Raw genomic sequence first — 16,861 nt, 5'->3', positions numbered from 1 at the left:
GAAAAAACAAGGAATTGTAAAAATGATGATGTATAGGGGGCAGAGAGCAGCAGGGTAAAGGGGTCAAGAGTGGGTACAAGACCTGTCTGTGCATACCTTTTTATATAGCTTTGACTTTGGAATCCAGAAAATGAATCATTTCTTTAAAAAGTTAAATAAAAACAAAAAACTTTGATAGAGTCATCACCTGTGAAAAACAGCTTCTCATTTTTCAAGGCCCCACATTAAATCAACCCACTTTTCAGACTTCTCTGATATTTACAATACCTTCTCTGATGACTGCAACTGGAAGAGCTTATCCCTCCACCACATTCTTTAAACACCTGTTTTGCACACTTGACCTATCAGGCACTTTTCACCCTTGATTGACAGGGTTTGATCTTGACACTGATACACTTTATATTGGAGGCAGCAAATGGCAGAGGAATAGAATGACTGAACAAGTCAGGAGACAGGCTCTCTAGGCTCTATGGCACAGAATGATTGATAATAGAGGACTGAGTAAACCGAGGGGGACACTGGCCAGTGTATGGGAATCTGAGCACCCACCCGGCCTCTCCTCCCAGCTCAGGGTGGCAGCGTCTAGAGAAAGCAGTTCCCAGGCACTCTCACCACTGATGGAAGGAGAAGTTGGGGAACAAAGGGTCAATTTTTTAGGACTGCCCCTGAAGGAAAGAAACATTTTTGGATTGTTACGAATCCTGATGATTTTGAGGCTTTGCCATAGAGAACAATTCTCTTCAACAGGATGAAAGACAGAAAGAATATTTTATGCTGATATGTATTCTATCATTCTCATTTACAAAAGCTATTTAAAAAAATCACCTATGAATTTCTTACTCATATGTAAGTAAGGAAACAACACTTTCTCTCTCCTTCTTGCCACATTCTACCTCCATCAACTTTTCCACCTCTCATTTTATCAATTACCCTCAAACTTGCCTTCCTTCAAAAGAAGCTATCAAAGAACTTCCTTTGTCCTGTAAAATGTCCTGTGTGTTCTGCCCTTAAAATTTGGTGATCAAATACCCATGTCAAAATATTTTCATCTCTACATTTTGCTAAGAATGAAACCTGCTTGCTGTGTTTCCCATCCCCGACTTCTCTTTTTATTCTGTGATAAAGCGCCTTTCGCCGGCAACAACTTCTTCTCTGACAAACTCTGTCTATAACGCATGCACTTAACATACACACCAATATTCCTATCCTAGATTGGCATTTTAAAGACCACTAACAATAAAAAATGCCTTTATGTGTTAGGTCATTTTAAACCCACATGTGTAATATATTCTGTGCTGGCAAAACCAGGTGGGCATTGGAATTTGCTCAAGCATAAATAACTTTCTTTGGACTAAAGCCTGAAGTCTTAAGGTAAGTTTCTTGGTGTTTGTAGGTCCATCATCAATGGTCCAACTTCATTTAGCAAGATGAAACTGCTGGAGAGTACAGCCCACACCGTAGCTGGCTGTGGGCCTCTGCTTTCAAGACCCAGTAAAAGTCTGGAAGAGTAGGCAGTGCTTGATTTATTTTTAAGGAAAAGTAAGGCCATCTGATAGACTTCCAGCTGAAAATCAGTCAAGGCTGGGGTTTGGTTCACTAAGACCGTGGTTCATGCCAATTCTTATTTTCCCATGGCTGACTCCCAGTCTTGGCTGAAAGTTCTACAGCCTTTCCCATAAGGGTAGCCTGGGACATGACACAAGGACAGAAAGGGCTTCCAAGAATTAAATGAGACACAAAGTATCTCCCTTCCCTCCACAGCCCCCCTCCCGCCGCAATCAGGTCCAGGCTGCCATTCAGTGAGGCAAATACCCAAATCACAATACCTGATTTCCAATGAAGCAGGAAAGAAAATCTCAGCCCCTCTACAGTTCATATTCAATCCAGATGTCTAGAAAACAGCAGGATTATGCTAAAAATTTGCCAAGGCAGCACCAGATGCTTATAATACAACCTTATAGAAGTTGAGGTAGAAGATATGATTTTTCCAAACTTCTCTGAAATAAGGAATGAGAATACTTTGTAGAAGACTTTGACATCAGGAACACCTGGTTGAGGAGGGTTTTCATCACCAGCCAGCACCAGTCTGTACTGCTTTGAATCTTACTTCCTCTCTAGACATCTGGAATATAATTAAGCTCACCGGCTTTGTGCTATTATTTGAGAATCCAGGAAACAAATGATTGAATCCCAGTTAACCACTAAATATGAAGCATTATAAGACTCTTAAGCTTCAGTTTTATCACCAGGAGTAGTAATGTAGCCTGACGTGGACGAGTAGATGTGAGTGAGGGTTCATACCTCAACATTCTGCAATTAGCAGAAAGCAATTACAAGTATTTTGCAATTATTGGTGCTCTAATGACAACTGTGACAGCCCATTGATCTCCAGATGACTGCCAGATCAAATGGTGGTGATGACAGTGACCACAATAATTGTGCATTTTTATACATTATCTTATTCAATCTTTACTATAGCCCATGAAATAGATATGATTACTTTTAAACTAAGACTTAGGGGGTAATTTGCCTAATGTCACACAATAAGTAAATTGTGACTCTGAATTTAAATCTGTCTGTCTACCTCCAGAACTTTTGTGTCTTCTGTTTGTATGATTATTGCTGTTGTTGTTTTTGTTGTTTTGGTTAAGGATTTTTTTTTTTTTTTTTTTTTTGTTTCCCCCCAAACATACACACAGTACCGGATAAATGTCCACAACCAATCACCAATCCACAATGATTTATAATGGATCATGAAAGAATGCTATTTATTTTTCCTTTGTAGCCATTTGAGGGTATGGTGAGCTACTGAAAGCACAGAATGTATAACCGAAACTTTACACCTGAATAAGTTCTAGAGATCTGCTGTACAACATTGTGCTTATAATTAATAATACTATATTTTGCACTTAAAAATTTAAGAGTGTACATCTCATGTTAAGTGCTCTCACCACAATAAAAAAATATGATTTATAAAGCTAAGCCATATTCAAATCAAATTGACATTATCATGACATAATTATGTGTTCAATTATACCAAGATCATATGCCAGAAAAATCTGTGAGATAATGTGTTATATGTATTGAAGTTAAATGTTAACTAATGGGGAAAATATATTTTACATTCAATTGTTTTTAGATGAAATATGTTTTATGAAAAATATGCAGAATATGCAAATAATGGAATATGAAGGGTTACTCTTAAGGATTTTCATTATAATTAAAACAAGAGCAATAAAAAAAAACTTGTAGAGAAAGCATATTAAGAAACATTTTGCTAAAAAAAATAAAGCCCTAGAGATGTAATAATTATAAAAAACTGGGTGGGTCACATTTGGGGCTTCTGACTATGAGGTTTGACTAATGACAGTAAGTCTTGCAACATTCCCATGAGAACTGCAATGAGTTAGATCTCAGCTGCCCAATGCTGAGCTGTTCGCCTCATGAATCTCACACGCATCATTAATATGAAAAATTGTGAAAACTCTAAACTCAGCCAAATTCTTCTGTTCTCCAAAAGGACTTGGGCACAGTTCAGTCCATATTTTCAGTAACTTTTCATTTAGCTTAACAGCTTCTCTCAGCTCTGGTTAATTCCCTCCTCAGGCTTGCCAGAGTCCAGGACTTCCAAGAGTCTGGCAGGTCACCTGCAGCACAGAGCCTTCAGGAAGATCAGAAAATGTTGCTCACAGGCAAGAAGACTGGGGATGCAGAGGAAAGTGTCGGAATACCTCTCTGATTCTCCCCCACACTGTATTACTTTCTCGTTTTTCTCCACCTTACTGACTTTCAGACAATAGTGTTCTTGCATGTTTTTCATTTTAAAGTGCTGAAACTTAAATCAGAACAACCCTGGAATGGCTACGTAAACTGGTAGGCAAACTTGCCTGTTTTGGAACCAAAGATCCTTCCAGGCATCTGAATTTTCCTTTTGACCCCCCACCTACCTTTCCCATAAAGTTCGTCCCACCTTAGTATGAAAAAAACAATAATATAATTAAAATGTTTAAGAGAACCTAGCTGGAAGTGGTCGATTTTCATGGTGCTGTTGTTGACAGGGCCGAAGACAGTGATGACGGAGATTTTCCTGGTGGCCATCTTGCAGAAACTTTCCAGATACTCATCCCGCTGTTGCACATACATGTTGTTCTCAGCCTTGGGAGCAGTGATCAGCTGGAGGTCAAGGACAAGCAGATGTTAATTTGTAGTGATAGCTTCACATTGAGGCAAAACCCAAACAGATTATCTGGAATAGATGTCTGGTAGTGACTAACTTCTAAACTGCAGAACATTCTGTTGGACAGTTAGCATAATCAGGGCCAAAAAAAGGCCTTTTGGGAAGGCCTTTTTGTTTTAATTGGCTCCAGACAGCTTAGTGCTTTTTACTCACTTCCATTATTTACCTTCATTACTAGTCTCCATGTGTCTCGGTTTTCTCATTTGTGAACTCCACACAGGAATACTTATTTTGCAAGGCTGTTGTGAGCATTACATGAATTCTTGGCATGCAAAAATTGTTCAATAAATATTATCTCCCTTTTCTCATTTTGATCTTCATTATTGTAATTGTCCGATCAGACATTGGCTAATTTAGTAGTTACTACTATTATTTCACATTCCACAGGGTTGAGAGAATTTCACAGCCAGGCCTTGGCACTATGGAACATTCTATGGCTTAGTATTTTTATTAGGCGATCTTGCAGAAAATTTTTATGATGGCCTTTTGGCCTGTGTTTTGTCACATAGAAAATATTCATTGTCACATTGGGCCAGCACAGAGCTCATGGTGGATATCTTTCGATATTGCAGTCCTCAAACAGGATGGTTTTTAAACTTTCAGTTTTAGACTTTTCTCCAATTCAGACCTGGTATTTTTCACCTGGCCCCTAAGAATTCTCTATACATGACAAAATACTAACCCTCATGGGCATTAAAATATGTTCACTAGCCTTTCCTTGGAATATTAACAAAAGTTTTCTAGAATGAAGTTTATTGGTTTTTGTTCCTTTTTGAGATTGTTATTTATTTGAAATAGACATTATCTAGTTTATTTATGATCTTGTGTTTATATGCATATTTAGATGGACATGGTGGGTAGGAAATGTTTGTTTTAGAAGTGTAATTTTCCAAGGGGAAATATAATAAAATTCCTCCAAATATATTCATTGATTCATACTTAGCCTTAAGAAAAGATTTAAGGTGGCTATAAAAAGATATGTTTATGGTATATTTGGTTTGTTTGTTTTTAATTAGCTATTTGGAATTTGAAAATATTTCTTCAGGTTTTAATGGTAGCCCAAATCCTGAAGTTCTATTTTAACTTGGTATTTTTAGGTTTTTCTTTCTGGCTATTCTTTGTTCAAAAACACGCTATTTTGAAATAAATAAAGTGAATGTTTAGGTGAGAACACAAAAGTATAAAAACAAAAGTAAGGGAAAGAGATTCACTGTTAATGATTCTAGATCCTACTCTAAATTAAGGATAAGCCCATATTTAGAATATATTTAGAGATGTTTCTAGGCACAGCTGCCCAGATGCTAGGTGACTGATGACTACCTGACACTGAAACTTCAATTCCATACATAAACTCTGTGACACTTGTCTCATACCTTGGCATGAATACTTACAATCCCTGGACAGACTATGGTATGGCAGGATTTTAACATCCTCAGAGCCCCCTCCTCTAGTTTTCTCCTCCTCTTTGGGTATAATAAAGAATTTCAAACAATGTATCATCATACAGAATCTCATCCTTCCCTGTGTGGTAGCTTCTCCCATATAGCTCTGCATGCAGTAGCATTAGGCTGTGGATACCAGTGGAAATCTGACTTAAATAAATAAAAACCTCTGATGTTTATTTTCACCTCAGAGCTTTTGCCCAAGAATGCCTTAACCCACGAGGGAGGTGACATTCATTTTTCATGACTGGATACCAGTGGAAATCTGACTTAAATAAATAAAAACCTCTGATGTTTATTTTCACCTCAGCGCTTTTGCCCAAGAATGCCTTAACCCACGAGGGAGGTGACATTCATTTTTCATGACTCATTTCCTGGCTTGCTGACAGTCCTCCCATTCCTCCCTTTTGTGAGCTCTTCACCCCCCATAGCGAGACCAGTCTGAATTATGAAATGAAAGGAATCTTGGACACAGTGGCTTAGAGAATGGGTGACTGCAGTCAAAGCTAGAGAGCTAGTTCAACCTCTGGCTAGCTTATATCCTTAACAAAGCCACTTACTCTTATGAACTCAGCTTTGCCATCTTTATAATGGAAAAACTTCCCTGCCAACCTCATAAAGCTGTGACAGTTAAGTGGAAAAAAAATTTACCTGTATAGGCTGCATGCCCCTGGGCACAACATATATGTTGGCTCTGAATAGTTCACCCACATTCCTTCCTCTGCCTTTGCCATGTCACCCCTCCTGTCTCTTATGTCCTGCCCCACCACTGCCTTATATGAATCTGAGTCTTTCTTCAAATGCAGCATCTCTCTTAAAATATTTTCTAGCCCACAATAATCATTTCATCCTTTTAATTACTACCCTTGTGTTTGCAGTGCTTATTTAGAATTTATGTATTTCCTTCATTTATTATCATCTTTTGTGTTGACCTCACATCTCCCCAACCAGAGTATAAATTTCTCAAGGCATTGAAGCCCCAGAACCTATTACTGTCCTGCAGATGGCAGAAGCACAAATGTTGGTTCACATTCCTCAGTTTACATAGATCACCCCCACGAGAGAAGAAGGGAGTGACTCTAACAAAGGAGTCCCCTGGTTATGAATATCTACAGGCAGCCCACAAACCAGTTGGTAAAGACACTCTCACATTTAATCTGGTCCTCGAGTTTGCATCAAGGAAAATAGAGTAGGCTGATCATCAGAACACATTTCAGGGACTCTTCCCTATGTATTGACATCTCTATCACATTCACTTTTTAGTTTGGCAATATGTCAGACAGTGTTTAAAATGAAAACCATTTTCAGTTCCCTCTTCCTGAAAAGAGCATCCTAGAACTCCTTGTAAACATTGTCTGTCACTTGGCCTCTTTCCAGTTTGGTGGTGATAAATCAGGACACGCGTCATGAATTTAAAATTGTGTTGTGGTTCTTTTTCATGTTTCTGTTCCAACTAGTATGCTGGCTCAGTGATCCTCAGAGGATAATGAAGCCTGTTTGCATAAGTCATGGAATAAATAGGAACAGGAAGATGCTAGGAGAAAGATATTTTAAGTTGCAGATTATTCTAAATACTGTGTTAGACTCCAAACACTACATTCTTACAGGATTCTGAAAAATAGCTTTGAAGCTGGTAGCGTGCCTTAGTAAAGCAGAACTTTTAAATCTCTTAAAAAAATTAAACCATATGAGTAGACTGTTGTCCCTATATCCAGATTTCTGAAGTAAGGTTGAAAATACTAATCCACTTGAATTACAGAAGATTCAGTTGCTAAAGAATGCTTAAACTTGCACTTGAATTTATGCAATTCGGCACTCTGAGGCACCTTGTAAACTGACGAGTAGGTAGATCTCAGAGCAATAAATGATGACTCGTCAGCTAAACTCCACATAGTCCAATGTTTTAGTGATAAACAGCTTACCTATAATCTCACTATAGCCAACCCTAAACTGACAAAAGCAGTCTAAAGGATTAGATTAACTGGGATTCAATCTATTATTCTTGACTGACTGCCTGGAAAGCCAGAGAATTGAGGTGCAGAGAACTAGCTGGGCAGTTAGAGGCAGAAATTCCACATTTGTGCTAAGCACAAAATGTTGAAATTACTATACTTTACCATTTATGGATAACTCAAGGTTGAAAATAAATTTTAAGATGTTTACATTTATTAGCTAACAGAATAATTCCTGTTTCCCTTTCACTCTATGGCATAGGTCACAGGAAGACAGAATGGAGGAGTGGCTCAAACTTAAGCTTTAAAAACAAACAGATCTGGGTTCTAATTCTACTTTGGCTGCATATTAGCTATACACCTTGGGTAACTTCTCAACTTCTCTAAGCTTCTATTTTCTCATTTGAAAAATGGGGTTAATAAATTCCTCCTGGGATCGTTGTGAGAATTAAACCTCTCAGTCTCAGCAAAGCACCTTGCAGAATGTGCCCTTCTCTGTTGACAGGCTGAGAGTCAGGAGGTTTGAAGGACTAAACTCTGGCCTAAGAACAGGATATCTAGCTCCACTTGCAGCTCCTTTGAAGGCCTCTAGGATGCCATTCACCCAACCACCACCTAAACTGTTGCTGCCAGAGTCTCTCTAATTGGTTAAGTAGCAGTTATGTGAAATTTTCACATCTAAAGAATGATATAAATAAATGCAGAGCACTAGGGGTTTACGATAAATTGTGGTTAGGCACCAGGTTACTAAAAAACTGGAAAGATGAGCTGAAAAGCTGTACAATTTCTTGGAATGCAAACCTGCTTTCAGTTCGAGCACACTGGGTTGAATTGAGACCAGTTGGAGATAAATGTTCTCAGCCATACTAGAACAGCTTGAGAGTGCTACCCTTAGTGAATATTAATTGAATTACTGAGCTTCTTGAATAACATCAGCTGAGTTTGATTGAAAAAATGAGTGGAAAAGGAATAAATGACACCAGCAGAGTCTATCATCCAGAAACACTGGTCTCCTCCGAATCTGGTGAAACATTCTTATCTCTCCATCTTTTGCTTTTGTATCACGTTTATTTCATCTGGTCTTTTCTAATCCATTCTTATTTTAGACACTATTAGCTCTTCAGAAAACATGTTTCTGATGTGATCATCAGCTGGGCATGTGTAGGTGCAAAAGACTGAAATGCCTCCTGTTGGTATTTTCTTTCTAATAACAAACCGGGTTCCCTTGCTAGCCCCAAAGAGCCAACCCCACCAGGAGCAATTCCAGCTGGTTTCTGTTTTGCCTCACATGACATCAGCAAAAGCTGTCGTTTGCCTTTCATTTGCTAGAAATTTATGAGGGATACTGTTAAAAGCAGAAAAGACCCAGCTGGGCTTTCACATCCCTGACTAAAGGAGTGAAGAAAAGGAGGGAGAAATAAAAACTATGACTAATATCAGGGATACAGTATGAAAACCTCTTTCTTTTGACTCACTAACTAGGGGCAATGGAAGTATTTGCCAGACGGGTGCACAACTACAATCCTCACATTTTACCCATGATTATTTTTTCCCTAGTTATTTGCTTACCCTGTCGGCTAAATGGACAGAGTTGGGTGATGTGCTTTAGTGAGCTGGATAAAGTCCCAGGTACTCAGGAGGAGAGCAATGGAGCACACAATGAATGCTTTCCCATGCCCCAAAAAGAAAGCAGTTTGCCCCCACGGGTCCCCTAACAAACATTCAAGTACCAGCAAACATTCAAGTACCAGGTAGACTTCCACTCTGAAACCAGTGATTCTTCTGGTTCTAACTGGAATATTCCCATTTAAGTTTATATACTCCGGGAATATCCAAGCAGTTATTAACCTACTCTAACAGATAGCCTATCATCTGATAACTTAAGTTTATATAATCACTTTAAGGCTTGTCTCCTTTTTCACACACTTGGGCAAAAGCACACACACACACTCATGTTACAGAGCCCCAGGAGAGACTGACGTATGGACTCCAAATTCAGATATATCTTTAAGGTATTGGAAATTGGAGCAATTAACGCAGTTCCCCACACTCCATCCCTTTGGCTCTTACTGGTAGTTGGACAGTGATGGGAGGAGGCAGCCTTTAAGGGGAGATTTCTGCCAACTGGTTTTGAAAGTATAAGCAAAGATAACAGCAACAAGGTCCCTTCCCTACCCCCAATCATACCCACCTCCCACTCAGTCTGCCTTACTTTCCCTTTTGAGGCTTCCAATATTGATATAGACCTAATTAGGGAGAGAAGGGGAACTCTGCCATTTTCCCCATACATTTGCTTCTAGTTCCTAAGTTCACACAGAGAAACCCTTTTCCTAAGTTGTAACTGGAGCCAATGCATTTCATTTATGGAACTCCTTCAATCTTCTTTTATCCTTTGAACTTGGTAAGAAGGGAGCTGTCTTCAGAAACAGTCCCTGGAAAGGAGCAGAAAGGATGGGGGAGGGGTTCTGACAGTTTCAGAAGAAATTGATGGCAGGTGCTTCTCTGGGCTCATGTCTAAGGTCCCCCAGCCATGGATTCTACCTTAGGGCTGTGAGTTGTGTGGACAGAGGTTCATAGAGCCTCTAACTTGGAGGAGCTAATGGCCTGGCTGCCCTTTCTTGCCAAACTTCCTGATCTTCTTGACACAGTACAGGTTTAGTCAAGGCTAGTCTTTGGCAATGTGATTTTACAAAAATAACAAGACAAACATCAACATGCCCTGCATCAGCCCACAGAACAATGGCAAGGAGATGATTACTTACAAGGAGCCTTCGTTTGCCTTCAAAGGACCCCAGCAGGTCAGCGACTGACTTCTTGGGACTCTGAATGAAATGTTTTGTGGTGGGTTTCTGATAGCCATCCTGCTCTGTTTTACCTGCTTTTTTCTTTTTGTTCTTCTCCTTCTCCTGCTTGCTCTTTTTCTCAGCCTTCTTCATTTGCTTTTCACTCTTAAGTAACTTGTCTGGTTTTTCATTCTTCACCTTTTTTTTCTTCTCCTTCTCAGGTTTCTCAAGCTTTTCATGCTTTTTCGTCTCCTTTGCTTTTTGGGGGGGAATATGCCCCACCTGCATCTCCTCCTCCAGCCGAGAGGCAGTAGGCTGGCTGAGGTCATGCTTATCCTCGTACTCATTGCTGAGAATTTTGTCCTGGGCCTTCTTTTTGGGAGGTTTCCCCTTTGCAGGCTTGTGAGGACCTGGCACCACATTTGGGTCCCGGTGGCCATGTTCCCGCCTGTCCGTGCGGTTGTCCCGGAAGCGGCCTGGGCCAGCAGCCTTTGTGCTGGGCTCTGAGATGGTGGTGGGAGGGGCAGCCGTGAAGCTCTCAAAGCTGGTGGCCTTGCTGGGCCTCCTAGTGGCATGTGGCCTCTCCCTCTGCTGCTCCTTCCTGGGTGGAGGGTAGAGACTCTCTGAGACTGAGGGTCCCCTGGCAGTGGTCACCTCAGCTATTGCAGGGGGCCTGTGGGTGGATGAGGAGGGGTGCTCTCGGGGGGTCCAGGGCCTCTGGGTGGTTGGAAAGGTGGTGGTGGTTGTGGGTCTTGCAGCTACTGTTACTACCCTGGATGTGGCCCGAGTCGCTGTTGTGCGGAGAGAGGTCAGGGAATGGAAAATATGGTGAGATCTCGTTGCTTTTAATCCCCTGTAATTTGTCAGTGCTTAACCGGGACAGTTACATTAAGCAGGAAATCCAACTCAGTTCCTGGTCGGCTGCTTGCACTATTTCAACTCTCTGGATGCTCCAGAGAAAATGTGAACTGAACATATTAATTATGACAACATTCTCAATTCATTTCTTCAAATAAGCAACAAAGAAGCAAACAAACACACCAGAGACAGAAAGAAAGGATTACACACTTACATTGTGGCTCATAGAGATGGAATGTAGAGGGTTTCAAAAGAAATCTGGAAATTTGGTCCCCAGGACAGTTTCCTAGATGAAACACTTTTCCTCCCAACCCTCTGTCTCCTTTCTGAGGGTGAGCAGTACAAAGGGGTGTGCTGCCGTCCCAGCTTTCCAGTAGCACCACGGATCCGAAGCCTGTCCTGAATGAGCACTAGGCTGATGCCTCTGCTTTGGGCTGAGTCTTTTTACCTTCTGGACAAGGAGGATGAGGTGAAAGGAGCTGTCCTTTTAAGTCTTTGTATCTCCATTTGCCTTGCAGTTTCTCCTTGGTCTTCTGCGTCTGTGTGTGCCAGTCGCTTGTGCCGACACAGGGCGTCCCTTAAAGTGGAGTCCTAGCGATTTCTGAATCTCTCTCTCTCCTTCTGCAGAGTTCCAGGATCCTTCTTATCACTCTTTCCCCCACAGTCTGGCTTAGTCCCTTTGTTTCCGGGCGTAAAAGCACTGGGATTAATATGTTTTCCAGGCTGAGGGAAAACACAGGAATGTGATGTTGAAAAAAGTCTTTTTTTCTTTTCCTATGCTCCTCTCCTCCTTTATTTCTCCCCACCTTTTTTCTTCCTTTTTCCTTCTCCTTCTCTTTCTTCTTCCTCTTGCCTGGACTCAGTCCCAGAAATGTCAGGACTACCTCAGTTTTGCTCCAAACCAAACTCAAACAACAGCAGCCACTGGAAATCAAGGAAACTTCACTAAGAATTTAACAGATCAGCAAAACACCGCCTCCTTCCCATTTCAGCACATTGAGAGTGAACTCGGTGAGGAGGGAGAGGACTGTTCTTTAGGGTGGGGGAAAGTTTTGAAACTCTACCCATCATCATAAATCACGTTAGAACAGGGTGACTGAGGACTTAACCCCTTCCATACCAAATAATCAGGGGACTTTCCTTTCCTGTCTGTTCTCACACTGTAATTTGGGAGGGGAAATTTCTCAGATTTCTGCATCTGGCTGTTTGGTTTTCTTACAGATACTCACTTGGGTCAGGGGGCTTGGCTGTGCATATATAGTCAGTATATATGTGTGTGTGTGTGTGTGTGTGTGTGTGTGTGTGTGTGTGTGTATTTCCATGAATATATTTTTATCTCTTTCTCCTTGCTTCGTGCTTTTAGTTTGAGGTTGGAAAAGCCCATGGAAAACATGACTAGGTTGTTTTTATTTTATGCTAATTGGAGATCATATTACTGGGTTCCTGGTCCTAGTTTCTCCTTGGCATGGAAGAAAGCTGGTAAAGGTTAGAAATGCAGGCAATGGCTGCTGTTACTCTGAGACTGAAGTTGGCCATTACATTAGGGAACAGGCATTATGATCTCCAGCTTCAGTGCCCTGGCTACAGATGGTAGACTAAGTGCTTCCTTGGAGGGCATGAGTCCAAGAGAGTGCATGTGTGTGTGTGTGTGTGTGTGTGCGCGCATGCGTATGTAGTGCAATTATTTTGTTCTCCAGAGGCTTTAGGTGTCTGAAGGGCTTTATGCAATCCTTAGAGATAGCCATATCAGGTTCCAAAGGAGAGAATGAAGCAGCTTTGGGCTTCCACCTCCTGGGTCTGCCATGAGAATTTAGCTTTTAGTGGGGAGGGAAGATGCCTCAGGTTATATGTATATCTCCTTCAGCCTCTTTAAGTGTGCACTGACTCTCCAAGTCGGTATAAAGTACCACTGATAGTGGAAAGCCAGGGTTCTCAGAAGCCTCCTTGCAAGCCAGGCCACACTAATGGGTTCTCTCACTGGATAGCTTGACCTCCAAGGGGTACCAAGCAGGAAGGCCCTCCTGTTATGCCCTCCCAGACGCTTGTGAGCACGGTAACAAAGGTGGGTTCAGGCAGAGTCCTGTCCAGTAGAGGCAGAGAGAATTTCAGCTTTCCATGAGATTCACCTGTTGATCAAATGCTTTGCACTTAGTTGGATGGTCCTAGATGTTATTTCCTTTCTTATCATTTCCGAATGTGTTCCTCACTATCCCTTACTGGGCCTTCTCCCTTCTGTCTTTTCCTTTTCTCTTTTCCCTGCTAATAACAACTACTATTTATTGAGCATTTTTACATGATGCTCTGGGCTTGGCACTTTCATATTTTATTTTATTCAACACCACAGCATTCCTAGGAGATAGGTAGGATGATACCCATTTTATAAACGAACAAACTGAGACTTAGTGAGTTTAAATAACTTCCCAGTTGTAACACAAATGGTAAGTGATAGCTCTTAAATCTGAACCCAGGTTTAGAACTGTCTACAAAGCCCAATTCATTTCCTACCTATGCCTCTCTTTTTTTTTTCTCTTCCTTCAATTCCTTTTTGTGTTTCCCATGTTCACAGAAGAGCCTCATGTATTTACTCAATCATAGTACTTACAGTTTTAAAGTCCTACTTTCTGAAATAATTGTGTAGATGTACTTTTTTCCCCCAACAGGTCCATAAAGTTTTTTACCCATTTTCTTGAATATCTCATGGCTAACACCAACCTCCCAAAGATGTACACAACATTCATCATCCGTGCACTTATAAAGCTGAAATACAGCCCTTTTAGCCATCTGGAGTTCCTCCAGAGGGGAAGCCACCCCAACCCTGAGCTGCATCTGTCTTCCTGGGACCTTGGGCTTTCTTCCCTTTTGTGAGTTCCAGTCACTAGATGGCGCGCTAAACACATATGTGGGAGAGGACCTAACACTGCCACCTCTGTGCTTCCTCCCACCGACACCTCCTCCTGCATCTCTCCCCCCCACCTCTCTGGTGGCAACGTGGGGCTTCTTGAGCTCCTTCAGGATTTTCTCATCTCAATGCCTAAACCATTAACCTGGGACCTCAGTAAATCCCCCCCTCCCCCACCCGGAAGTCCAGGGAGCACATACCTAATAAGAACAATTAGGGCACAAGTTTGCATCCACCCCGTTCTGGAGAAGCCTATAATAACTTATGGCATGAAATGATTCTCAGTTTCTAGTCCATGATTTAGGAGCTGTGTATAAAAATGTCCCCCATTTAGGTCTTTACATTTTTCTGCAACCTCAGAAAGAACCAATTAGCGCGGGGGAGGGGGGGGCGGGGCGAGGGCAGTGTCTGAGAGGAAGAGATTAATGTTGAGTCAGAGAAAGGTTAAAGGAATAAAATTTAAAAGTGGATTTTGGAAATACTAATTTGGGAATTCGCTGACAGGAGACTACCTGACATTGGTTGTGCTGACATTGGTTGTGTAATAATTTGGGGAGAGAAAAGAAAAAAAATGCAAATAAGCTAGGGTGGGGGTTGTCATTTGATGAAAGTTGGAGTGAATGTAAGAAGGCTTCCAGAAAGGGGTATGCTAACTGGTCAGACCCACACGGCCCTCAGGCTTCAGCAACCTGGGACCAAGACCCAGGGAAACACATTGACTGTCCCAAGAACTCTAGAGAAACCAGGGCTTCTATCACATGCAGCTGGTTCTTTTGCACAAAGTAACACTCAGAGGATGTTACTGAACTAAATTCGAAACATTATTCTATTTTGCCTGGAAAAAATAATTTGCATAAGAGGAAATGAGAAAGAAAGAAAAAGGGGAAAAAATAACGAGACCTTCAGTGTGGTCTTGGAGGGAAACCACCACCCCTGCTATGATAGTTGGTCTCCCCCAGCAGGAAAATTGGCAGTTATTTTATCACACCTTTTAAGTGGCAGGGACACATCAGTAGTTACATTGAGGATATTGCTGCATGCTTTTCCTTTCCGTTTTCAGACCTTAATCGAATGTTCAGTCTTAAGCCACATTTATGTCCTTCAGAATGAAAAAGAACTCTTCTCTTTCTCAGTATTCACAGTGTAGGACAGACTAAAGAAATAAACGGCAAGGTCAAGAGGAAAGCCGTGATGACTGTCTACTCAGGATGCTGCTGCAGCCCACAGAGATTCTGAGAAACCTCCCCGAAGGAAACACTTGATATTGTCCCTGAAATGTCAACAAGGTCACATGTTTAATCCAAAATTGAAGAAAATGTGTATTTTCAAAAAATAAATCAATAAAAATTACCTGATGGAATAATGGCCAAAACTCTTAGGAAGAACAATTGTTAGTATTCATTTATTTTTAATTACTTTAGAGTTTGTGGGGGGAAACCTGAAGGCAAGGAAACCTTTTTCCAAGTGGAAGGTTGTTTAATTAGGAAAATGTTGATTTTCTAATTAGAGCAAATAGAAGGATTTTGCCCTAGCAGAAATTAAGGAACTGTGTGAATGACTTAATGGCTCATTTTAAATCTCTAAGGTCAGTGATTTAAAGTGATTTAAGGTCAGTGATTTAAAGTTCAGTGTTTATTAGTTGCTATTCTGTGTGAGAGGTGTGAACTTCTGGGCCTATGTATTTGCTGCTTGGAGGATTAGTGCTGGAGCTGGGATAAGTGGATTCAAAGTCTTAACCACTGGCCATTTAATGCATACAAAAGATTTATATCAATTGGGTTTGTAGGGGAACATTCTGATTGTGCCTCTCTTCACGTCCTTAGGTATAGCTAAGAAGATGGAGATGATTCAATTTCTTTCTCTTTTTTTTCAGCCCTTCTCAAATATTTGCCAAAAGTACAGACTTTGCGCCAGGAATGATAGGGAACCAGGAAGTCTTTTCCCTTAGAAGCTCACAGCCCATTGGAGAAGATAAACAAATATTATACTCTCTGCAGCTGTACTGCCAACTTTCTTTCTGCGTAAAAATTCTGTGCTGACTATAGCTGCAGCCAATGCACAAAGTCCATTCCTGTTTGATTCCTGAAGCAGGCTTCACAGAGAAAGAGGCTTTCCCATGGCAGCAACTGCATGGCACCTGGAAGATCTTGCTCGGTATGTTCTGTTGGCTCTAGAATCCACAAAAGTCCCAAATACTCTGTCTGGCAGGATGTATAGGATTGCCTGATTGTTTTTTCATCCTCTTTTCCCCAGTACTGATCTTGGCTTTGTCTCCTGCACCTGTCCTGCTAGGATTGCTGTGTCTTTCACTGTTCACTTTGCTATACTGCTATACTGATCCTGCACTCCAGGTTTTGACCACATCACTCAGAACATGACCTTACACCAGAAAGTGTGAACCAACAAGATGACAATTCATTCACTCAACAAAGATTTACGGCCGGCCCGGTGGCGCACTGCGCTAGTGTGCCGCTTGGGAAGCGCAGAGGCGCTCCCGCCGAGGGTTCGGATCCCACATACAGACCGGTTCCCGCTCACTGGCTGAGCGAGGCACGGGGGCAGCGCCGAGGGTTGCGATCCCGTTGCCGGTCCAGGTCCGGTACGGGGGCAACACTGAGGGTTGCAATCCGTTGCCGGACACGGAAAAAGACAAAAAAAAAAAAAAAAAAAAAAAAAAAAAAAAAAAAAAA

General features: G+C 41.4%; 1 protein-coding gene across 1 annotated transcript in view; it reads right to left on the bottom strand.

Moving 5' to 3' along the window:
* LOC103588704 (coiled-coil domain-containing protein 80-like) overlaps positions 1 to 16,861 on the bottom strand; it is a 61,364-nt gene that overhangs the window by 20,330 nt on the left and 24,173 nt on the right. Inside the window, exons 3-4 of the mRNA XM_008570480.1 lie at positions 10,394 to 11,267; positions 4,017 to 4,173 (exon numbers count right to left, since the gene is read on the bottom strand). Of these exons, the coding sequence (XP_008568702.1) occupies positions 4,017 to 4,173; positions 10,394 to 11,267 (1,031 nt within the window). The remainder of the gene's footprint in view (positions 1 to 4,016; positions 4,174 to 10,393; positions 11,268 to 16,861) is intronic.

The sequence above is a fragment of the Galeopterus variegatus genome, unplaced genomic scaffold, assembly GCF_000696425.1.
Source record: "Galeopterus variegatus unplaced genomic scaffold, G_variegatus-3.0.2 Scaffold606, whole genome shotgun sequence".
NCBI classification, from domain to species: domain Eukaryota; kingdom Metazoa; phylum Chordata; class Mammalia; order Dermoptera; family Cynocephalidae; genus Galeopterus; species Galeopterus variegatus.
Note: the sequence above shows the minus strand (reverse complement) of the source record. Positions and strands in the feature narration are given on the sequence as shown.